Consider the following 20,016-nt stretch of genomic DNA (forward strand, 5'->3'; position numbering starts at 1 on the left):
ACGCATATTCCCGGAGCAATATGGCCTTAGTTGCTAATGCTCCTAAAAAAAACCAAATAACAATAACGAAACTTCAGCTGTAGCTCGGACACAGCATGGGTTTGTTAAAGGGAAGTCTTGTCTGACCAGTTTGATTGGATACTATGGTATAGTCACAAAGGAACTGGATGCAAAGAATCATTTTGATATCATATATTTGGATCTTAGAAAGGCTTTTGATACTGTTGCACATAGAAGACTGCTGCACAAATTGGAGCTGTGTGGCATTGGAGGCAAATTGCTGCTATGGATAAAGGGATGGTCGAGTGGAAGAAGACAGAGTGATAATCAATGGACAGTGCTCTTCGTGGACTAATGCTATTAGTAGAGTCCCCCAGGGTCCATTGTTGTTTTCTGTATTCATTAATGATATTGATGATGGTATATCAGGCTTAATGTCCAAGTTTGCAGACGATACGAAGGTCAGCAGGGTTGTTAATGACACGAATGAGTGTACACTACTGCAACAGGATCTAAAAAAGTTGAGCAGATGGGCTGAGAGGTGGCAACTGAAGTTTAACATTGACAAATGTAAAGAACTCCATATGGGAAGCATAATCCCAGAGTAACGTATCAATTGTGTCATACTACACTAAGGGTAGTGGAGATTGGCAAGGACTTGGGTTAATTGAGCATTCAGATATGAAATTTTTTGAGCAATGCAAAAAGGCTGCAAGAATAGCAGGTGTCTTGTCAATGATATACAGGAATTTTTCTAGCACTGATAAGGAGGTGATTATCCCCTTGTATAAGGCAATGGTCAGGCCACACCTTGAGTACTGTATACAGGTCTGGAGGCTTCATTTTAAGAAGGATGTAGAGCTGTTGGAACGAGTACAGAGAAGGGCAACAAGACTAGTGAATGGAACAAAGTATCCAATGAACCGACATAACAACAGGTTACTAATCTTTCCTCTTGTACACTATCGCAGGACCAGATTTCACTTTTATCCAAAGGACTAAATTATAATTTACCACCTCGAAAACTGCCTAAAAAACAATGCGTAATTGATATTGAATTTGGACTTCGGAATGTTCCACAAAAAGATGTATTTATTCAACAAGTTAACCAAGTAGTGAATAACATAAAAGAAACGTGACTTCCTAAATTGAATACACATGACAGTTCAGCTTTACGCGAACTTCGGGGAAATAAGGACATTATTATGCAGAGGGCAGATAAAGGAGATACAGTGGTAATACTAGATAAATATGATTATATTAATAAGTTAGATTCAGTTGTGTCAGATACTTCCACTTATCGTGAAGTAGACCCGGCACTGTTTACCAATTTGGTCAATCAATACAATAAAGCGTTAACCACGTATCGAAAAAACGACTACATTACTCTATGGTTCAGTTGAAGGAATTGAATCCAGAACATACAATATTCCTGCACTTTTCGGTCAGGTAAAATTACACAAGACTGGATTTCCTATTCGACCTATTGTTTCCTACAGGAACTCGACATTTTCATCCTTAGCCACACATGTATATAACATTATAAAAACCCTTTAGACAGGTAATACAATTTGGGATTAAGAACTACGATAAGTTATTTAATAATCTTAAAGACTGTAGACTCGGCAACAATGACAATTTATTCTCACTAGATGTTACCTCATTATATACGAATGTAAATGTTGAATACACATTAGATATTATTTGGGATATGTTAAATAAAAACTCGACACCGATTAATTATACGAAGCTACCTATTAAGGAAATTTTTCACTTAATTAAACTGTTAGTTGAGGCTAACTACATCACCTTTCGTGACAAGGTATACAAACAAATTTTGGATTACCAATGGGTTTGAGCCTGGGTGGCTTAATGTCAGAGATCTATCTCTCCACGATTGAGTAAATACATTTGACATCTTTTCGACCCCGTATCACATACTATGGGAGGTATTTAGACGATGTTCTGGATAGTAATCCAAGACATTTTACATTCGTTTAATAATATTCATTCTAAACTTAATAATATTCATTCATTAAACTTTCTAAATTTCACGCTTACCCGGGACTCGAATAAAATACAATTTAGCATCTATCGAAAACCTACAAACACCGATATGCTTCTACACTATAATAGCTATCACCCGTTTACCTACAAAAGATCAATTATCTTTAATCAATTTCTAAATGCCTATAAATATTCAACAACAGATTCTGCTTTCGACTCAGAAATACAAATATTAACTAGCAGATTCTTAATCAGGGGTTATTCCATTACCACAATAAACTGAATTAGGGTACAAGCTAGGGATAGGATACAAAATACTACACCAATCAACAATAGTAATATCAAAAAATACTTTATTTCTGTCATACATGTTGAACAGTGGCACAAACAGCTTAACAGATTCTTTAAAGATACCGAATTTAAAATTGTAGCTAGGCCAATACGGAAGTTACACACTATACTGAACAATCGCTCGGTTCTTTCCACATTCGCAACACAAATTAATGATCTGGTATACAACATTTCTTGCGGTGATTGCGACTCGTCTTACTAAGGTTAGACGCGATTTTCTCTTAATATTCGTGTAAATCAACATGAAGCCTCAGTTCGTGCTTCTCGTTCAGCAGCGTCAGAATTAGCCTTTCATGCCATTAACGAAAAACATACTTTTTTATTTAATAACGAGGCAAAAATACTTAATGTTCAACGTAATTATACGCTACTATTAATTGCAGAAACCGTTGAAATTAAATTACACAAGAATTCTGTTAATGTACGGCGGCCATATTTGATTTCCGATGCGTGGACCTTTACGCGCATGCGCGAAGACAAATAATCGCTATTTAAGTTTCAGGTTTAACCCGATTCGGTAATTTTCATTCCTGTGATCACGATATACAGTAGAAAAGCGTTGTCAGCTTCAGGAAGGAAAATCGTTTTGAATATTTTCGTTAGATTCTTTTAATTGCGTTAATTTGATTTTAAATTGATTTAAATTGTGTTAAATTGACTATTTAATTATTTATAATTTACTCTTAATGTACCGGTAAGTTGTCGATTTTTTCGCCTTTTCCGTTTTAATTTCTGGAGGGTATCATACGGAAGTGTTCTGCATACTATACTGCATACTCTTATTATTTCTACTTATTAGTGGAAAGATGTAAATGTTAATCTAAAAGTAGCCTAACTGTTGCTTTATACAGCATGGGCAGGGGAAAAAAAAAAGGAAAATACTTCGCATTGCACCTATCCATTCTCTCCAATAGTTTCTGGTTCTTCCTTGAATTTACCTGGGCTGTCTACTTCTGCAGCGGTGGTGAGAGTTTGTTCCGGTGGTCAACCGTCTGCTGGTTGGGGGGAGACTTCTGTTCTCATTGCTATATTGGGAGATTATTGCATTAAGGATATTAACCTGGTGAACACAACATGCTGTCGTTGTCTGCTTGCAATTTCCTTTGTTCCTGTGTTCGTGGGCTTTTTAATGTGAAAACACCTATGGTGGCGCTGGAGTAAAACTGATTTGTAACAAAATTTTCTTATTGGAACAATGTCACTTCCTATTAGATGGCTGTTCAATTTTAAAGGATGCAAATGAGAATAAAACGTTCCATCGCTCATACTTAGAGATGGAAATGATGTCACTTCCTAAATTATGCTAACACTCATCTGCTTTGATTCGATAAAGTAAGGAGCAGGTAGCATGGATTGTTGAGGTTTCCATCCTGCAGTAATATTATGCAAGAATAAAATCTTTGAAGCCACTGAAGAAGCCTGTCATGTTGAAAAGTAAAAAGTTGAAAAACATAGAGAATGAAAAAAATTGACTTTAATAAAATCTGCTTCTGCAGATTTTTATTAACATCACCCTTCTAAGTAGCTTAAGTAAGTTTCGATTAAACGTTTAAAAATTTAAAGTGTTTTGATTTAAGATCGCAACAATAAAACAATCACTTGAACAAACAAAAAACACTTTTTGCTGTAGTTATGACATCATACTTGTCTACAAATGGATTTCACTAACTATTGAATTGTGAAAATACCAAATCTAATTTCAGTTAACAACCTCTGAGAGTATTTTGAAGATGGCTAAAACTCCAGCTGAGCGAAATTGAGAGAAGTATGCATGAATGAAAGCTTCAAGGCCACCGAAGAAGCCTCCCATGTCGACAAAAGGACGTTTAATAAAAAATTTGCTTCTCAAGATTGAGAAGCAGATTTTATTAAACTCTGAAAAATACATTTGGAGTCCATTACTTCTAGAATTTCCAACTGCTGACGGAATGACTATGAAGGCTTGTAATACTTGTTTTGCATCTCTCAAAAATTATTCCATTCTAACATTTTTGAAGAGCATTGGTTTCAGATGTTTCACATTAAATATTTTTTGTGCATACAGGGTACATGCGGGCATTTTTTTTTCTTTTCCTTTTCTGATATATTTTTTAAAGCCTTTGTACTGGTTTTACAGAACTTAAGCTTTTCTTGGTAACAGCAACCCTTTGTTTGTCTCACCAATCTCATTTCCCTTCTCTGTACTCGTTCCAGCACCATTTTAGGAAAGATGTAGATCTTCCCTAAAATGAGGCCTCCGGATCTGTATACAATACTCAAGGTGTGGCCTGACCATTGCCTTATACAAGGGGACAATCAGCCCCTTGTCCCTGCTAGCAAAATTCCTGTACATCATTGACAAGACGTCATGAGCTATTCTTGCAGCCTCTTTGCATTGCTCAGAAAATTTCATACCTGACTGCTCAATTACCCCCAGGTCCTTTTCAATCTCTACTACCCTTATTGTAGTACGATACAATTGATACGTTACTGCTACCCATATGCTGTACTTAACATTTGTCAATGTTAAACTTCAGTTGCCACCTCTCAGCCCATCTGCTCAACTTTTCCAGATCCTGTTGCAGTTGTTTACTGTCATTAACTACCCTGCCTACATTCATATCATCTGCAAACTTTGACATTAATCCTGATATACTTCCAGCAATAGATAAATACCGAAAACAACAATGGGCACAACACCGAACCCTGGGGGAAATCCACTAATAACATTAGTCCGTGAAGAGCAGTGTCCATTGATAACCACTTCTCCCACTCAGCCATCCTTTTATCTATTGTGTCTACTTGCCCATAATGCCATACTGCTTCAATTTGTACAGTAGTTTTCCATGTGCAACAGTATGAAAAGCTTTCCTGAAATCCAAGTATATGATGTCAAAATAATACTTTGCATCCAATTGCTGTGTCTGAACTGTAACTGTAGTCTTGTCTAGATGAGCCCACGTCACTTCCTTAACCAGTGACTCCATTATTTTCCCTGGAACAGAAGTTAGAAGTGAAGCAAAATGTGAAAAGTTTGTGTATATGATTTCAGTTGTCTTATAGGTACTTCAGCCAAAATAAAATTATTTGTGTTTATTAGAAATATCAAAAAAGAAAAATAAATTGTGCTAGGAAATAACATCACCATTTCTTTAAAAAAATAAATAAAAATAACTTTTTTTCTTGATTGTTTTGTTTAAATTTATTGCATAGTTACTTATTTGACTTTGTGATTTTATTATTAATATTATTATTATTTATTATTTTTTTTTATATAAATCCAATCTAGTAAATGGGAATATGGCAACTTTGGCTGATCAAGCAGCAAGACTCTTGGACTTCAATCAAAAACTTGATATTAACCTATTAGACAATGTAGTGAATTGTATGTATACAGGGGAAGGTCCTCAAGTAAGTTTTTTTAATATTTTTAGCAGAGTAATTATCTTCTAGCAGTATTCATTAGAAGAATACATCCCAGATCAGCCTATTTGATATCAGCTTAATTTTGGAACAATTTTTGTTGTAAATTTGGGAGAACATATGAACTTAATTAAAATTTGCAATAGTGAAATTATGGTAATCTAATAATACCGTGATAAATCTGACTAAAAAACGAATAGCAAATGCTTATAAAGATACACACAAATGCTTATAAAGATACACACAAATATCCCATCAATGATCTCAATAATATAATATATCTCATAAAATGCCAACCAAACTGCGACACCTGTTACATCGGCAGCACCATCACCAAATTCAGTTCCTCCACAACTTCCAACACCCGTGCATACTACCACTTCAACAGTTTCAAGACAAGTCAAGTCAATCCTGCACTGAGCTAACAACACATGCTGTGTGCGCACACACACACACACACACACACAGAGAGAGAGAGAGAGAGAGAGAGAGAGAGAGAGAGAGAGAGAGAGAGAGAGAGAGAGAGAGAGAGAGAGAGAGAGAGAGAAAATCGGATCAAACAGGCAGAAAATTTAGTAGGGGTGCCGTTATTAAAAAAAGGTTGAAAACCACTGGTGTAAATTTTATGTTATATCGGCTTCTCAGAGTAACAACCCTGAGTGTGTATCTGTATACCAGCTGGTTACCAACTACAGCATTAAGTAACCTAGAAAGGAAAGACAACTTTGTTTAAATCCCCACCACCAAAGACACACACACACTGAACTTTTCACTTGGGCCACTAAGCTTTCCCATTCTTGCCTCCAAGTAATATGATTCAAAGCTTGAAAGGAAAAATTAACACTCCCAGGGCAAAAAAAAAAAAAAAAAAAAGGAACAGACATGTATAATAGAGGGAATGGTCCAGATTGGTCAGAAAGCATTTGAATTAGTATAGCAAGGGGGGAAAAACAAAACTTTCACCCACCTAATGCCACACTATAATGCATGCAACTGGAGAGCAGAGAGAGGGACCTATGTTCTCTTTTTTAATCCAAATAAGTATAGAGGGGATGAAAGAAGTAAAACTTGTTCACAAGAATAAAATAGAGCATGAAACTAGCTATCAATAAGTAAAAAAAAAAAAAGCAATGTGACACTTCCACAAGCAAACCTTTCTATGCTTCAACAGTTCGAAATCACTAGCAGTGCAGACTAAACTATCCGTATCACCAAAAGAGTCATTCTCTTCAATTTCATTTCCACTCAAATGAAATTTGTGTGGAACTGAAACAATTCCCCTACCCCAAATTGGATAGTTACACAAAATCAAAATAGTGCAGAACATCAAAAAACAACCCAACCTACAGAAAAAATGGAAACAGGAAAGCCAAACATGGTAGACAACAAAACCCTAGAGATATTTGATAGAAAATAGATATAGGATATACCTTCTTTCCAAAAAGGAGAAATCAGTGACGGGTAGAGAAAGACTCATCTCTTCAGAAGCAGTCAGGAGGCTCAAATAAACCTAAATAATGTTTTGGATTTTCTTCTGGAATTTCAAAGGACTGTGCATATATTGATGAAATTCAGTTCCTGCACAATAATTTGCACCCTTCCAGTATATGTATATTGAAAAGTCAGGCAGAGAGATGGGATGCACATTAAATTTAATAACAACATTCCAGTCCAAGAAATTATTTTAGACAGTAGCCTAAAATTAATAGCAATAAAAGTAATGGTAGGTTCGTAAATGATTACAAGTGTTAAGAAGACTGCACGTGCAGCTACCAATGAGTGCCCCTGAACCTTTCCCTAGTTGTGTACCATGTCACTTGACAGTGAGATGAGTTTTCATTACTTTGTGTTCTTGCGGTTTGCAAAAAAAAAGGGGGGGGGAGACAGACAAAAGAAATGAATGATGAATCAACCTCAGATTTTTAACAAGACTAAAGAAAACACCAACTGAAAGTAACGAGTTGTTACATCAATTTTATGGGGAAGATTCTATGTCACCAGCTCACATGTTTGAATGGCCTAAAAAATTTTTAGAAGGAAGAGAGAATGTGGACAACAATGAACAACCATGCTGTGCAGTATCCATGAAAATTGAAAATGTAGACTGGGTAAGGACATAGATTAGAAATAATCGTTGTTTAACCATTATAATGGTTTTATCGGAACTCAATATGCACAAAGAAACAGTTAAGACAAATTTTAACTGAAAATTTAGGCATGAGGAAAATGTTTGCTAAGGTGGTGTTAGAAATTTTGAATGAAGAACAAGGAATGAAAAGGCTCCAAGTTCGCAAACATGTTTTGAAGGGGGGGTGGAAAGGATTCAGCTTTTTGAGTACTGTACTTTCTTTTGATGAAAGTTGCTGTTCCAGTACGATCCAGAAACTAGAGGACAGTCAGTGGAATGGAAGACAAAGCAATTCTCCAGACCAAAAGAAGCAAGAATGTCAAAATCAAAAATGAAAACCATGCTTCTTGTTTTCTTTAATATTAAAAGAATTATTATGGCTGAATATGCCCCACCAAATCAGATTGTCAGTCAATCATCCAAATTGAAATTTTGACAAGGCTGCATGAAGAAATTCAAGGGAAGTGACCTGAATTGTGGAAGGATGGTTGGGCTCCTTCAAGATAATGCTCCAGCACATAGCGTGCTCTCTGTTCACCAGTTTCTGTCCAAAAAAACTTGGCAGATGTAGACCCTTGTGCTTTTTTCATCCCTAAACTGCAAAGTGTATTTAAGGGAACTAATTCTCAGCACATTGAAGCCATTCAGAAAAAAATGAAAAAATTGTTAAAAGGGCTTAGGGAAATGTTTCTGTGCTTGAAAGAAATCTATGGAACAGTGTATGCTAGCCTAAGATGATTATTTTGTAGTGGATAAATTGTAAGGTATGAAATATTTCATTATATTTATTTTATTGCAGCAGTCTCTTTATTTAATGTCAACATCTTGTATATACAGTTTAACCTCTTTATAGTTAAACCCCCCCCCCCCCCCCACTTTTTTTTTTTTTTTTTTTAGTATCCCATCATGTCATGACCCTGGCTGAATTGGTGAGCCTGGGTGGATCCACTTTAAACCTTACATAGTACCCCTTTAAGTCACCTGACAGATCCCCACATGCAATGTCTGTATGGGAATTACTTCAGAAACTATTGGAGTGAACATTTGACTATATTTAGGACGGTAGAAAAAATTACAGGTTTTAATCGTTGATGGGAATGTTATTTTTGAGGGATTATCAGGTGAGCTGCCACCACCTTAAAATCTTGTAAGGTATTGCATTTCTGCAAAAGATCTTAGCAAATCTGTGAATCATTTCATTTCTCTTGTTACCAACTTGGGTACCCATTTGTAACAATTTATCAGTATAATGATTAATACACATTTCTCTTTGAACACCCTAGTGCTTACATCATTGCATATGTGGTTATTCTCCTGCCTGTTTGAATTATTTCATCCAAAATAGTATTTTTTCTTTAGTGTAGACAGACTTTGGCCTTCTGCTCCTTGGCTGTTCACAGATGTCAGTGACACCTCGAAAATGTGTAAACTATCTAAGAATGTTTCTTGTATCAATATTGTTTCAATATGTCCTCATTGACACTACTGCTGAAATACTATGTATAATGAATGGTTTGCATATCTATTGCCGACAAGTTTGTATAGCATCAGCCAAACAAAAACTTACATGGTTCACCCATCCATACCCCTGAAGAATTTGTTTAGTTCTTCCTGTCTCTTGGCATTGCATGGCATAATGAGGTATCTGGAGCCTGTACCATATATTATGCTATGTTTAGAGCAGCGTTTCCCAAACTGTGTTGAGTGAGATGTGAACAAGTGTTCTGTGAAAATTCCTAATTAATAATTAAAAAAATTAAATAAATAAATTTTGCATATTTGTAGTGTATACCACTTTTGTATTACACCACTTCTGCCGACACGTTCTTGCATGTTTACACAGCAAGTCTGTAGTAATGTGGAAAACTAGTAAGCATAACTAAACTCATTTCCTTGTATAAATATTTTTTTGATAATTATCAGTATTTCGAATTATTATTATCAAAATAAATGACTGGATTTGTGGTTGAAAAGAGGAACTTTCAAACAAGAAGCAAGTACTTCTAGTATTGCAACTGTAGTCGATGAAAACGAACACAATATTGTCACCAGAGTGAGGATGAACAATTGCAGCCTTTTGTTCACCAAAAATCAAAAAGGACAAAATAGGAACCAACTAATAAAAGACCAAAACGAAAGTGATGATGACAGTTATTTGAATTTTGGCTTTACATGTGTTGGATGCATGGTGAGTCGATGTAATAAAATATCAGTAAACAGTTCTTTGGCTATCACCAAACTTGTGTTCGGTAAATGTTCTGTAAATATATGTGTTTCGTAAATATATTGTGAGATGAAAAGTGTTCTGTGACTAAAAAGTTTGGGAAATGCTGGTTTGGAGAATGATATTTGTATTCACATATCGAAGTAGGGCTTTATAGTTTAACTCTACTACAATTTGCTATCTCTTCTACATTCTTCATTATGATTGTTCCTTCTGTGTTCAATTATTATTGGTTCTAGTCATGATATTAGATATGTATCACCTTTGTTTTCACTCTTGTGATGTTACTTTTTTGATGTAAGGTAGAACGGCAATTATCTGAATTACCAATTAACCAAATCATCGCAACCAAGGAATGTGGGCTCAGTCTATGTAAGTCTTCTCCCCCTTCCCCACTCGCTGAGTCAGCCCACGTGGTTGTTATTCCTGTCCATTCCAGTCTGTTTACAGCCATCATTGTAGTCATGTGCCAGTGTTTTGCATTGTATTTTGTTTCGCTTTAAAAACCCACTTTAATTTTCATAAATGCTAAAAAATTTGCAATGTCAACTAAACAAAGATGTATTTTTCTCACAATGGTGGACAAAGTGGAAATAATTAATTTGTTGGAAAAAGGCGAATCGAGGAAGAAAATTGCTTAAACATGTGGTGTCAGGGCAGCTACAATTTCTGAAATAAAGAGAATGAGTCAGTTCTTCAGTTCATTTCTGTATTAGAAAGTATTGTGTGCGCTGTGAATTTAAAGATGGTGAAATCATATGTGAAATATAAATACTTTTTATTTATTTTATTTATAGCAAAGGATTGCACAAGAAGTTTTAACAACGCTTAAGGAACATCCTGATGCATGGACCCGGGTTGACACAATTTTAGAATTTTCTAAAAATCAACAGACAAAATATTATGCCTTGCAAATATTGGAAAATGTTATTAAGACGAGATGGAAAGTTCTTCCTAGGAATCAATGTGAAGGTAATGTTATTCTTTTTCTTAGAATTCTGCTTTATTGATCAAGAGATTGTAAATTGTATGTTGTACACTTAAGAAAAAATAATAAAAAAAAATGCACATAATGAGTCATTAATAAGTCATTATTGGTAGTTGTCATTAGTATGACAATATGGTACTTGAATTTGCTATTATGGACTGCCTGTTTTTCGTTCCGCATGGACCTCTGTCTTGTGCTACACCATTTCTTAAAAAATAACGTCGAAAAATTTTGGCATAGTTATCCTTAACCAGACAATTTCTTATAAATCAATGTGACCAGTAAAGGTTAAAAAAAGAAGTGAACTAATTATTAGAAAGAATAGGTCCTTTAGATAAAATAAATAAATTCTGCTCACTGTTTTAAACATTCCTTCTAACAATTTTTTTTCCTTCTCAGAGAGGGGGGTGGAAATTCTTGGTTTCTTAGACCCCATGCCTCATATAGGATTATAGCAATGTTGCTTAGGGTTTTGAAGACTTTAGGTTAAGTATAGTACAATGGCCTTCTATATAAGCTTTCATCTTATGTTTTTTTCTTTCTTTCTTTGACATTCAGATTATTAGGTCTTTCTTTCTCCGACTGCTCATGTATGGGCGTAATGCTCTCTTAGCTTAAATTTTTTGCAGTCAGCACTAGAGTACAACTAACTCTCTTTAATCTGTGACTTTTGCCCTTTGGTCTAACAATGAAATATCTGTTTTCATATAATAATAATAATACTCTGCATTCTTCTTACATGTGTAAGTTTTTAAACGTGTGTCATCAAACTTTTATAATGTGATCTCCATATCAATTTTTACTAGAAATGTTAATAATCAGTGAATTTCAGTTCTGACTACATCAGTATAAAATAAAAAATATCATAACTTATCCAGAGCAGAAAGGCAAACCATAACTGACTTCAGACATGACAAAAACATCATTATTTCAAAAGTAGATAAAAAGAGTGTTACTATGATATTAAACGAATAGAATGACAGTTCCAAAATCCAAGAATTACTCCAAGACAGTGCCACATACCAAAGAATAGAAAAACACCTCACCAACAGCATAGAGAAGGTTCAGTCTGAACAATTCAGAAGCTCCATATATTCTGAGAGGTTCTGGATTGTTCCAAACATCAAAATACACAAAGATAATGCACCAGCTAGGCCATTAATTAGAGCATGATTCTTTCACCCTGGCAGAAAAATAGATGATTGGTTTGGCACATTGCCATCTTCCCTGGGGTTATCCAATCCAAGATCCACGATGACTTTCTCTCAATACTGGAACAAATCACCTTCAATCTTCAAGAGCATTTTGTTTCATTTAATGTTTACTGCTCCTGGATGTAAAAAAAAAAAAAAAAAAAAAAAAAAAAACATTCAAATGCCTTTGAGCTTCTTTGGACTACTCTGTGTGAAGAACCTCATTAACCATTCAGAAATTCTGGTCTGAGCATGGGCAGTCTTTTGTCACCACTTTTGGCAGAGGTCTTCATGGAGAACTTTGAAGATCAGGTCCTTGATATTGCCATTCTTACCCCAAAATTCTGAGGATGGTACGTTGAATTTTTTTTGACGATCCTGTTTTACGATCATTATTCAACGCACTCAACTAGCAACCCCCACTAACTCCATGGATAAATTTTGAAATGAAAAAAGACCAACAGAAGACTTTCTTAAACTGTTTTAATTATAACAGTAAACAACATCTCTGAAACTATTTACAGAAAGCCTACTCATAGCGGCATCATTCTGAATTCAAATCATCCCATCCCCAACTGAATGAAAGTTGGTAATTAAGTAATTTTCAGAGGATATGAGCTCCAAAGAGAACTAAAATACAAACAAAATACATCGATGAGGAACGGGCACCACCCCAAATCTCTCATTACCAAAATTAGGCAGACCAGTACCAATGCAGACACCCCTCACCATTCCATTTACTCCTGTAATCAGCAACAGTTTATGCCAAGGTAACTGAAGTCCATCAACCTCTCAGCATTCTATGCAGATAAAACCTCAATAAAATTCAGGTATTTTGTATATTCAAAATATATAAATCTGAACAAGCCCTAGATGCCTTAGAACAGGGGTCAGCAAACGTTTTTTGGAAAGGGCCAGATCGTAAAATTTTTAAGCTCGGCGGGCCAGGTAGCAAGCTTGAAGATATTTATATGAGTAATTCTACTCATCTAGCAACAAAAAAAAAAAAAAAAAAAAAAAACAGGTTCAAAATCTTTTTATTATGAAGTGATATTTTACATAATATTTATACACATGCTGACACTTACAAAAAAAAAATGAATAAAATATTTCCACTTATTAATAAACATATTATAGAACTAGTTAAATTTTGTACTAATGCGATGAATGTAATTGTTTTTTCTGACATAATATTTCATCATACTGACTGGAGTTCGAAGTTAGTACTTCCTATCATTAAAGTTGTTTGCAAATTAACAGATAGGTCATCTGTTAATAATAATCTGTATTGCGATTTTACATATTTCATTTTCGAAAATGTCTTTTCACATTGGTAAGTACTCCAAAATACAGTTATAAATCCCCGTGCATATGATTTTAATTGACCGTATTTATCTTCCGAAGGATATTTATAGAATTGGGTTAGATCCATTTCTTTAAACCTAACCTTTAGCATATCATCATTTTGCAGATCAATCACTTCCAATTGAAGGTCTGATGGAAGCTCCTCAATTGTACAGCCAAGATTTTGAAATATGGAAATGTCTTTTGCACTTGCATCAAGATCCGAAAAATGCTGTTGTAACTGTAGTTTAAGTTCAGAAAATATATCCGCCGCAAATTTTTTTGGGAATGGGGATTTCGCTAATACAGCCAGGCCTCGCATAACGCGAGTTCAATTAACGTGATTTTCAGTTAACACTATTTGAAAAATAATACCACTTTTCACAATGAAAATTTCCAGTTAACACGATCTTTTTTTTTTTTTTATGTGATAGTTGAAAAGGATTGGGATTACGCGTTAAGCTTACCGCGAGTTGTATGGCCAACAAACAAATGTTTGCCTGCTGTCCGCCTCGGTGTGTTCCATCAACTGTCAGAAGAAGACGTGTTACTTTGTTTGCCTCCTGCAAATATGGTATGGCCAATAAACAAATGTTTGCCTGCTGTCCGCCTAGGTGTGTTCCATCAACTGCCAGAAGAAGACGTGTTACTTTGTTTGCCTCCTGCAAATAAAGTCAATGCACATTGCATAAAAATTCAAATTTTTAAATGAGCCAGATGAAAATGTTACCTCGAAGGAGATAATGGTAAAAGAACTTGATGAAATCTTTCGTATCGCATAGAACGTCAAACAAAAGGTTTGAGGTTCTCTGCGATATTTATTTCGCCAGGGCCCAGAGAAGATTGTTGTCGGCTATCGGAAATTTATTGATGAAAAGATAAAGTCAACACTGTTCAAATATTTCTGCAACAGTCATTTCTTCATTGTGTATTTGATGTCAGAGGTTCCTAAACCTTCTCGGTTCACGGCGCCCTTAGCGTCTCAGTAATTTTTTCAAGGCGCACCCAGACCAAAAGAAATACCTAACAGTTCCGTTTAGTAGTTAGGTCCAAACAACTTAATAAGAAATGCTGAAACTGTGAACTACCTCGAGCTAGTAGTTCGTGCGGTGTCTGACAGAGGTTGAGTATCGCTGTGTTTCCCTCGAAAATTTAAAATATTCCGCGGTGCACAGTTTGGGAACCACTGTTTTATGCAATAAACATTTAACCCCATAATTATTTTCATTCTCTTTTACATTGTATACAGTTAAAAAGTTATTTAAAAGGTATTTTTAAAATTCTTTATGGACATTCCAGAAGGTCAAGGACCAATTATAATTTTTCATATTGATTATTATATTCGATTAACGCATTTCCATTTTGTGCGATGCAACCGCGGGACGAATTAATCACGTTAATCGAGGCCAGCCTGTATTTGAAATTTTTTATAGCATGGAAAATGGTCGAACTTGATTAATGTGATTTGGGTTTCAAACAATGCAAATTTTCGACGATATGACTTTACGATAGAATGTTTCACATGTAAGCACTGTTTTACCCTGTAATTTTAAGTTAAATTCGATCAGATATCCCACGATGTCTGTAGCAAATGCTAATTTCCATAGCCATTCATTGTTAGATAATAGTGGTTGTGGGCAGTTTTTCTCATTTAGAAAAATTTCTATTGCTTCTCTGAGTTCAAAAAATCTCAATAAAACAAATCAGGACATTCGGCTTCAATCTCTAATAAAAAATCACAAAACTGACGATGGTTAAGTCCACAAGAGCGAATAAAGTTAACCTCTGACACAACTGGTTCAATAACACATGGCAGATTGAGGTGTTCCCACAAAGAGCCTGCTGGTGAATAATACAATGAATTACCAGAGGTTTTGAACATTTAACTTCATCACAAGCCTTAAAAATTTGTCCAACTAATCCTTTCCCCGTTCCACACATTTTTACCACCATCAGTTGTGACACATTTTAACCGATTCCATTGCAAATTGTACTGTGTTAGCGTTTTCTCGACTTCCTTGAAGATATCTTCACCTGTAGTTGTTCCATGCAGACTATTCATAGAAGCTAATTCTTCAGTAACCTCAAACTCAGTATTGACTCCTCGAATAAACAGCAACAATTGGGCAGTATCAGTAATGTCTGTAGACTCAAGAGCCAACAAAAACCACTTGAAATTTTTTGCCTTGTCTTTTAATTGACTCTTGATGTGGCTCCCGATGTCCTCAACTCTTCTAACAGTTGTTCTCGCCGAAAGACTGACAGATCAAAACAAATCCATTTTCTCTGGACACTTCTTCGGCTGCCACAAGCAAACATGATTTAATTAATTCACCATTGGTAAATGGTTTCCCCTTCTTGGCTAATAAATGAGCTATTCGTAAGCTTACGTTAGGTACTGCTTCATTATCATTTTTTATTTTAACGAATAAATTGCCTTGTGATGAAACATTACGTTTTAAACTTTCCAATTTTAGCTTCCATTGATTTTGTGAGTTTTGAATATTGTGCCGCGTGCTTACTTTGGTAATGACGACGTATATTGTACTTTTTTCGCACAGCTATTGTGTCATTACATAATAAACATGATACTTTGTCATTTATTTCTATGACAAAATAATTCACATTCCATTCAGCTTTAAAAGCACGACATTCGAAGTCCACTTTTCTCTTCATATTTGGTCTTGAGGGTGACATAGAAACGGTGGGTAATACATAAAATGGAAAAAAAATATCGCAGAGCGCTGTGACAGACAATACCATGTGTGCTGCTGAAGCAAAAATGAGAGAAATGCTGGAAACACTTGTTCTATGGTAGACGACAGAATGCGAATATGCGATGCCAGTGCAGTCATTATTCTCAACTCAACTATCGGCTATTGAAGCACATAATTTGATTTATTTTAAATTTTTTTCATGGTGGTAATAAATAAATGGATTTGGCCCGCGGGCTGTAGTTTGCCAACCCCTGCCTTAGAATACCATTTATTTTTGGATTTTAACAAAATCTTAGTGCTGTCCTTCAGTTCTAAGTATAGCAGAAGGTCATTTAAAGGAGAGTTCCAATATCATGAGAGTATACCTCTCTCTTCATCACTAAGCACATTTTGAGACATTTTTGAGACCTGCTGAGCTTCCAGTTACATTTGCTTGTAAAGAACCCATTTCTTCAGTGACAGAAATTCTTCTAGTAATGCACCAAGTTTTGATTTGAGATCAGAACATTCCTGACATCAGGTGCAAAGAAAAGAATCATCATTTGAGCTTGGTTTGTCTATTTGTCCAACCTTAGATGCCACAAGCTATAGAAATTTAGCATTACAACAAATTCATTACTCACACTGGAAATTCCTGCAGCCATTTTTGTTATTATTATTATTCTTAGCCATATGGTGCAAGGAAGCCTGAGGCTTATGCTGCACCAGGCAAAAAAAAAAAAAAAAAAAAAAAATTCTGAATTACCCTGAGAGAGAGAGAGAGAGAGAGAGAGAGAGAGAGAAGGGAATCACCAAGAAAGATAAGATATGAGTCATGATGTCCTGGGACTTTGTATTGAATGTGGATCTTGTGACAGCCATTTTTTTTGGGTAAAATTTGAACTTAAGAAAGATTACAGAATTTAAATTAACAAACAATTACAGAAATTAACCTGTTAACCAAAACTTTATCTACAGTGAAGTTAACATTAAGCTAGTTAAGTTACTGGAAAGAAATTTCACAAAATTATTGACAAACTTTAAAAATTATAAAAATTAAATTTAAACAAGTTTTGTCTACCATACTGTTAATTCCCTCAGTTAAAGTGCCAGAGTCAACTTAAAACACGTTTTCTCTCTTCGACTCACTGCTCCTATTAGTGTTAGTATTGGCAGTATGATGCAAGAAACAAGTTTTATGTAGCACAAACAGAAAGCAAAACAAGAAATAATAATAATAAAAATAAAAAAATGCAAATTCCTTGTTCCTTATGTATTGATGCCAGTAACTTGCTGCATCCAATTTTGTAATTGTTCTAGTTGTAATGAAAAATCTCTTTTTTGTACTTTTAACTACTAGCAACTGTCCTAACCTTGGCAGGATTGACAGCCCATTTTTAACCTTTGCACCTGCCAGTTGTTTGAAATAAAAACAGTGAGTTTTTAATTATCATGAAAAATGAAAATATTTATTATTTATACAAATAAATAATGAAAATTAAACTTGATTATATCAAAAACGTCAGCATGGCTTATACCTAAGGCCACTGTATTTCAGTGTCTTAGCATTAAAAGAAAAATCTCACTATTTTAAAGAAAGGATGAAAGAGCCAGTTTACATTATAAACATTTGTATTTTATTCATAAATGATATCCTAGACCAGCGTTTCCAAAACTGGGGTCCACGAAACAGACTGCTCTGGAACCTATCAAATTATTTGTTGTTTGTATAGAAAATGGGTAATAAAGTTATTACTATATATTTATGTTGGAAGTGGGGGGGGATATATATATATATATATATGGGCCACAAACATTTTTGATTTTTGAAAGGGTCCGTAGATCTTAGTAGTTTGGGAACCACTGCCCTAGGCAAAAGACAGACTTACTGCATAAGAACAAAAAATGGACATCTAGTTCTGAAAGTATGTGCGCACGCACACGCGGGGTTAAGTCATTTTCCTTGAGATGGCCTGGTAATTTTGTTAATGGGAAATTGTGTCTTTAGGAAGGTGCCAGATTGTGCAAAGACCAGTGCTAAAGAGCTGAGAAAGATTTATGAGATGACTTAAGTATTTTTGTGTCTTTCTCTAATTGAATTCTTGAATCCATTTGAGATCACTATTATTGCTGGGTCTCTCTCTCTCTCTCTCTCTCTCTCTCTCTCTCTCTCTCTCTCTCTCTCTCTCTCTCTCTCTCACAGTTTCAGAATTTCCATTGTATTTTTCATTTAATAATGAGACCTAGTTGTTGAATCTTCTTCTGTTGAATTGTTATATATACATACATACATGAAATTGAATTTAATGAATTGTAATATATCATTTGACTGAATTTTCTGTGATATTTCTTTTTAGGCATTAAGAAATATATAGTTGGTTTAATAATTAAGACTTCATCAGATCCTGAAAGTCTTGAGAGAGAAAAAGTATACTTAAATAAATTAAACATGATACTAGTACAGGTAAGATAAGTTTAATTTATCTTCTGATGTTATCCTTTATCCCTCTTCTTTTGGTTTTATTATTATTGATTATAAATATTCTTTTGATGATCTCTTAATGTCATATATTAATGTTCTATAATTAATGACCCTAATTAGTGTTGATCTCTTTGAAACATTGGTAAATTCTTGCACTAATTGGAGACATAGCAATATATACCCCTTAATTCATTGTTGGAAACAAGATCAGGTTTTAGTAGAGATTTTTTGAAATACATTTACATCAAATTCAAAGTTTGAATTGGGTTCAGTGACTTGTGAATAGTTTGTCTAATATGAAAAGACTGCTGAAACCAGCTATGCATAATTTTTTTTTAAGGATTTTGTCAGTTGTTTGAGTACGAGGAGTTTTCACATCATTATAATGAAATTGAATGGAGTTATAATAAAAATTTTCCATTCTTTCAAGCAGCTTTATAGAATAGTATTCTAATTTTATAGACGGCATTTTTTTATTTACTGGAAGGCATTATTACAGTTAATTAATGAATGGAACTGACTTTTATCTGCTGCCGATGCTCATTCTACTGCTGCATCTGATGGAGCCATGTTTCTTCCAGTATCCCCCCCCCCCAGCAGCATATTGCTCTGGCTTATTGTATAAATTGGAACCACTTGAAATCACAGAGAAAATTCATAGACAGATTGCAGGATGGTTACAGAGCAGGAGGCAGAAGGTTATGCTTTCTTCTTCATAATGGGTTAATGCACAAAGTAGTGTTCCTTGAGAATTGGTACTGGAACTGCTGTTGCTGGTTTCCTTAATTAACAATAACATAGGGAGGAAAGGAACTGCAGGAAGTTTCCTTTTAGTCAGAGAGTTGTTAATTACTACAATAAATTGACTCCATGGGTAGTTGAGGCTGATAGTTTGGAAACATTCAAAGGTCAGCTAGTAGATATCTACTTGAGTAGGAACTCAAACGATTACCGTATTTCTTTGATTCTAAGACACATCTTAATTTCAGAAAAAAAAAGCTCTGATTCTAAGGGAAAAAAAAAAAAAATAAAATAAACACTAAAATAAATCTAACAAATATTTTTATTATAATAGAATTCAATTTGCTAACAACAATAGTACCGGTATTTATCAGTACGTATGTTATTCATCACTATCTTCTGAGCTGTCGATATCTGAATCAATATCAGAGTCTACTTCACGTTCAGGGTCTGATTCTTC

At 34.8% G+C, this 20,016-nt stretch overlaps 1 protein-coding gene across 2 annotated transcripts in view; it reads left to right on the forward strand.

Moving 5' to 3' along the window:
- emb (exportin-1 emb) overlaps window positions 1–20,016 on the forward strand; it is a 457,135-nt gene that overhangs the window by 99,517 nt on the left and 337,602 nt on the right. For both annotated transcript variants that reach the window (XM_090376567.1, XM_090376568.1), the window contains 3 exons: window positions 5,627–5,748; window positions 10,910–11,084; window positions 18,691–18,797. In XM_090376567.1, coding sequence (XP_090232693.1) covers window positions 5,627–5,748; window positions 10,910–11,084; window positions 18,691–18,797 — 404 coding nt within the window. The remainder of the gene's footprint in view (window positions 1–5,626; window positions 5,749–10,909; window positions 11,085–18,690; window positions 18,798–20,016) is intronic.

This window comes from Mastigoproctus giganteus, chromosome 6 (genome assembly GCF_048544385.1).
Source record: "Mastigoproctus giganteus isolate SK-2022 chromosome 6, ASM4854438v1, whole genome shotgun sequence".
Lineage (NCBI taxonomy): Eukaryota > Metazoa > Arthropoda > Arachnida > Uropygi > Thelyphonidae > Mastigoproctus > Mastigoproctus giganteus.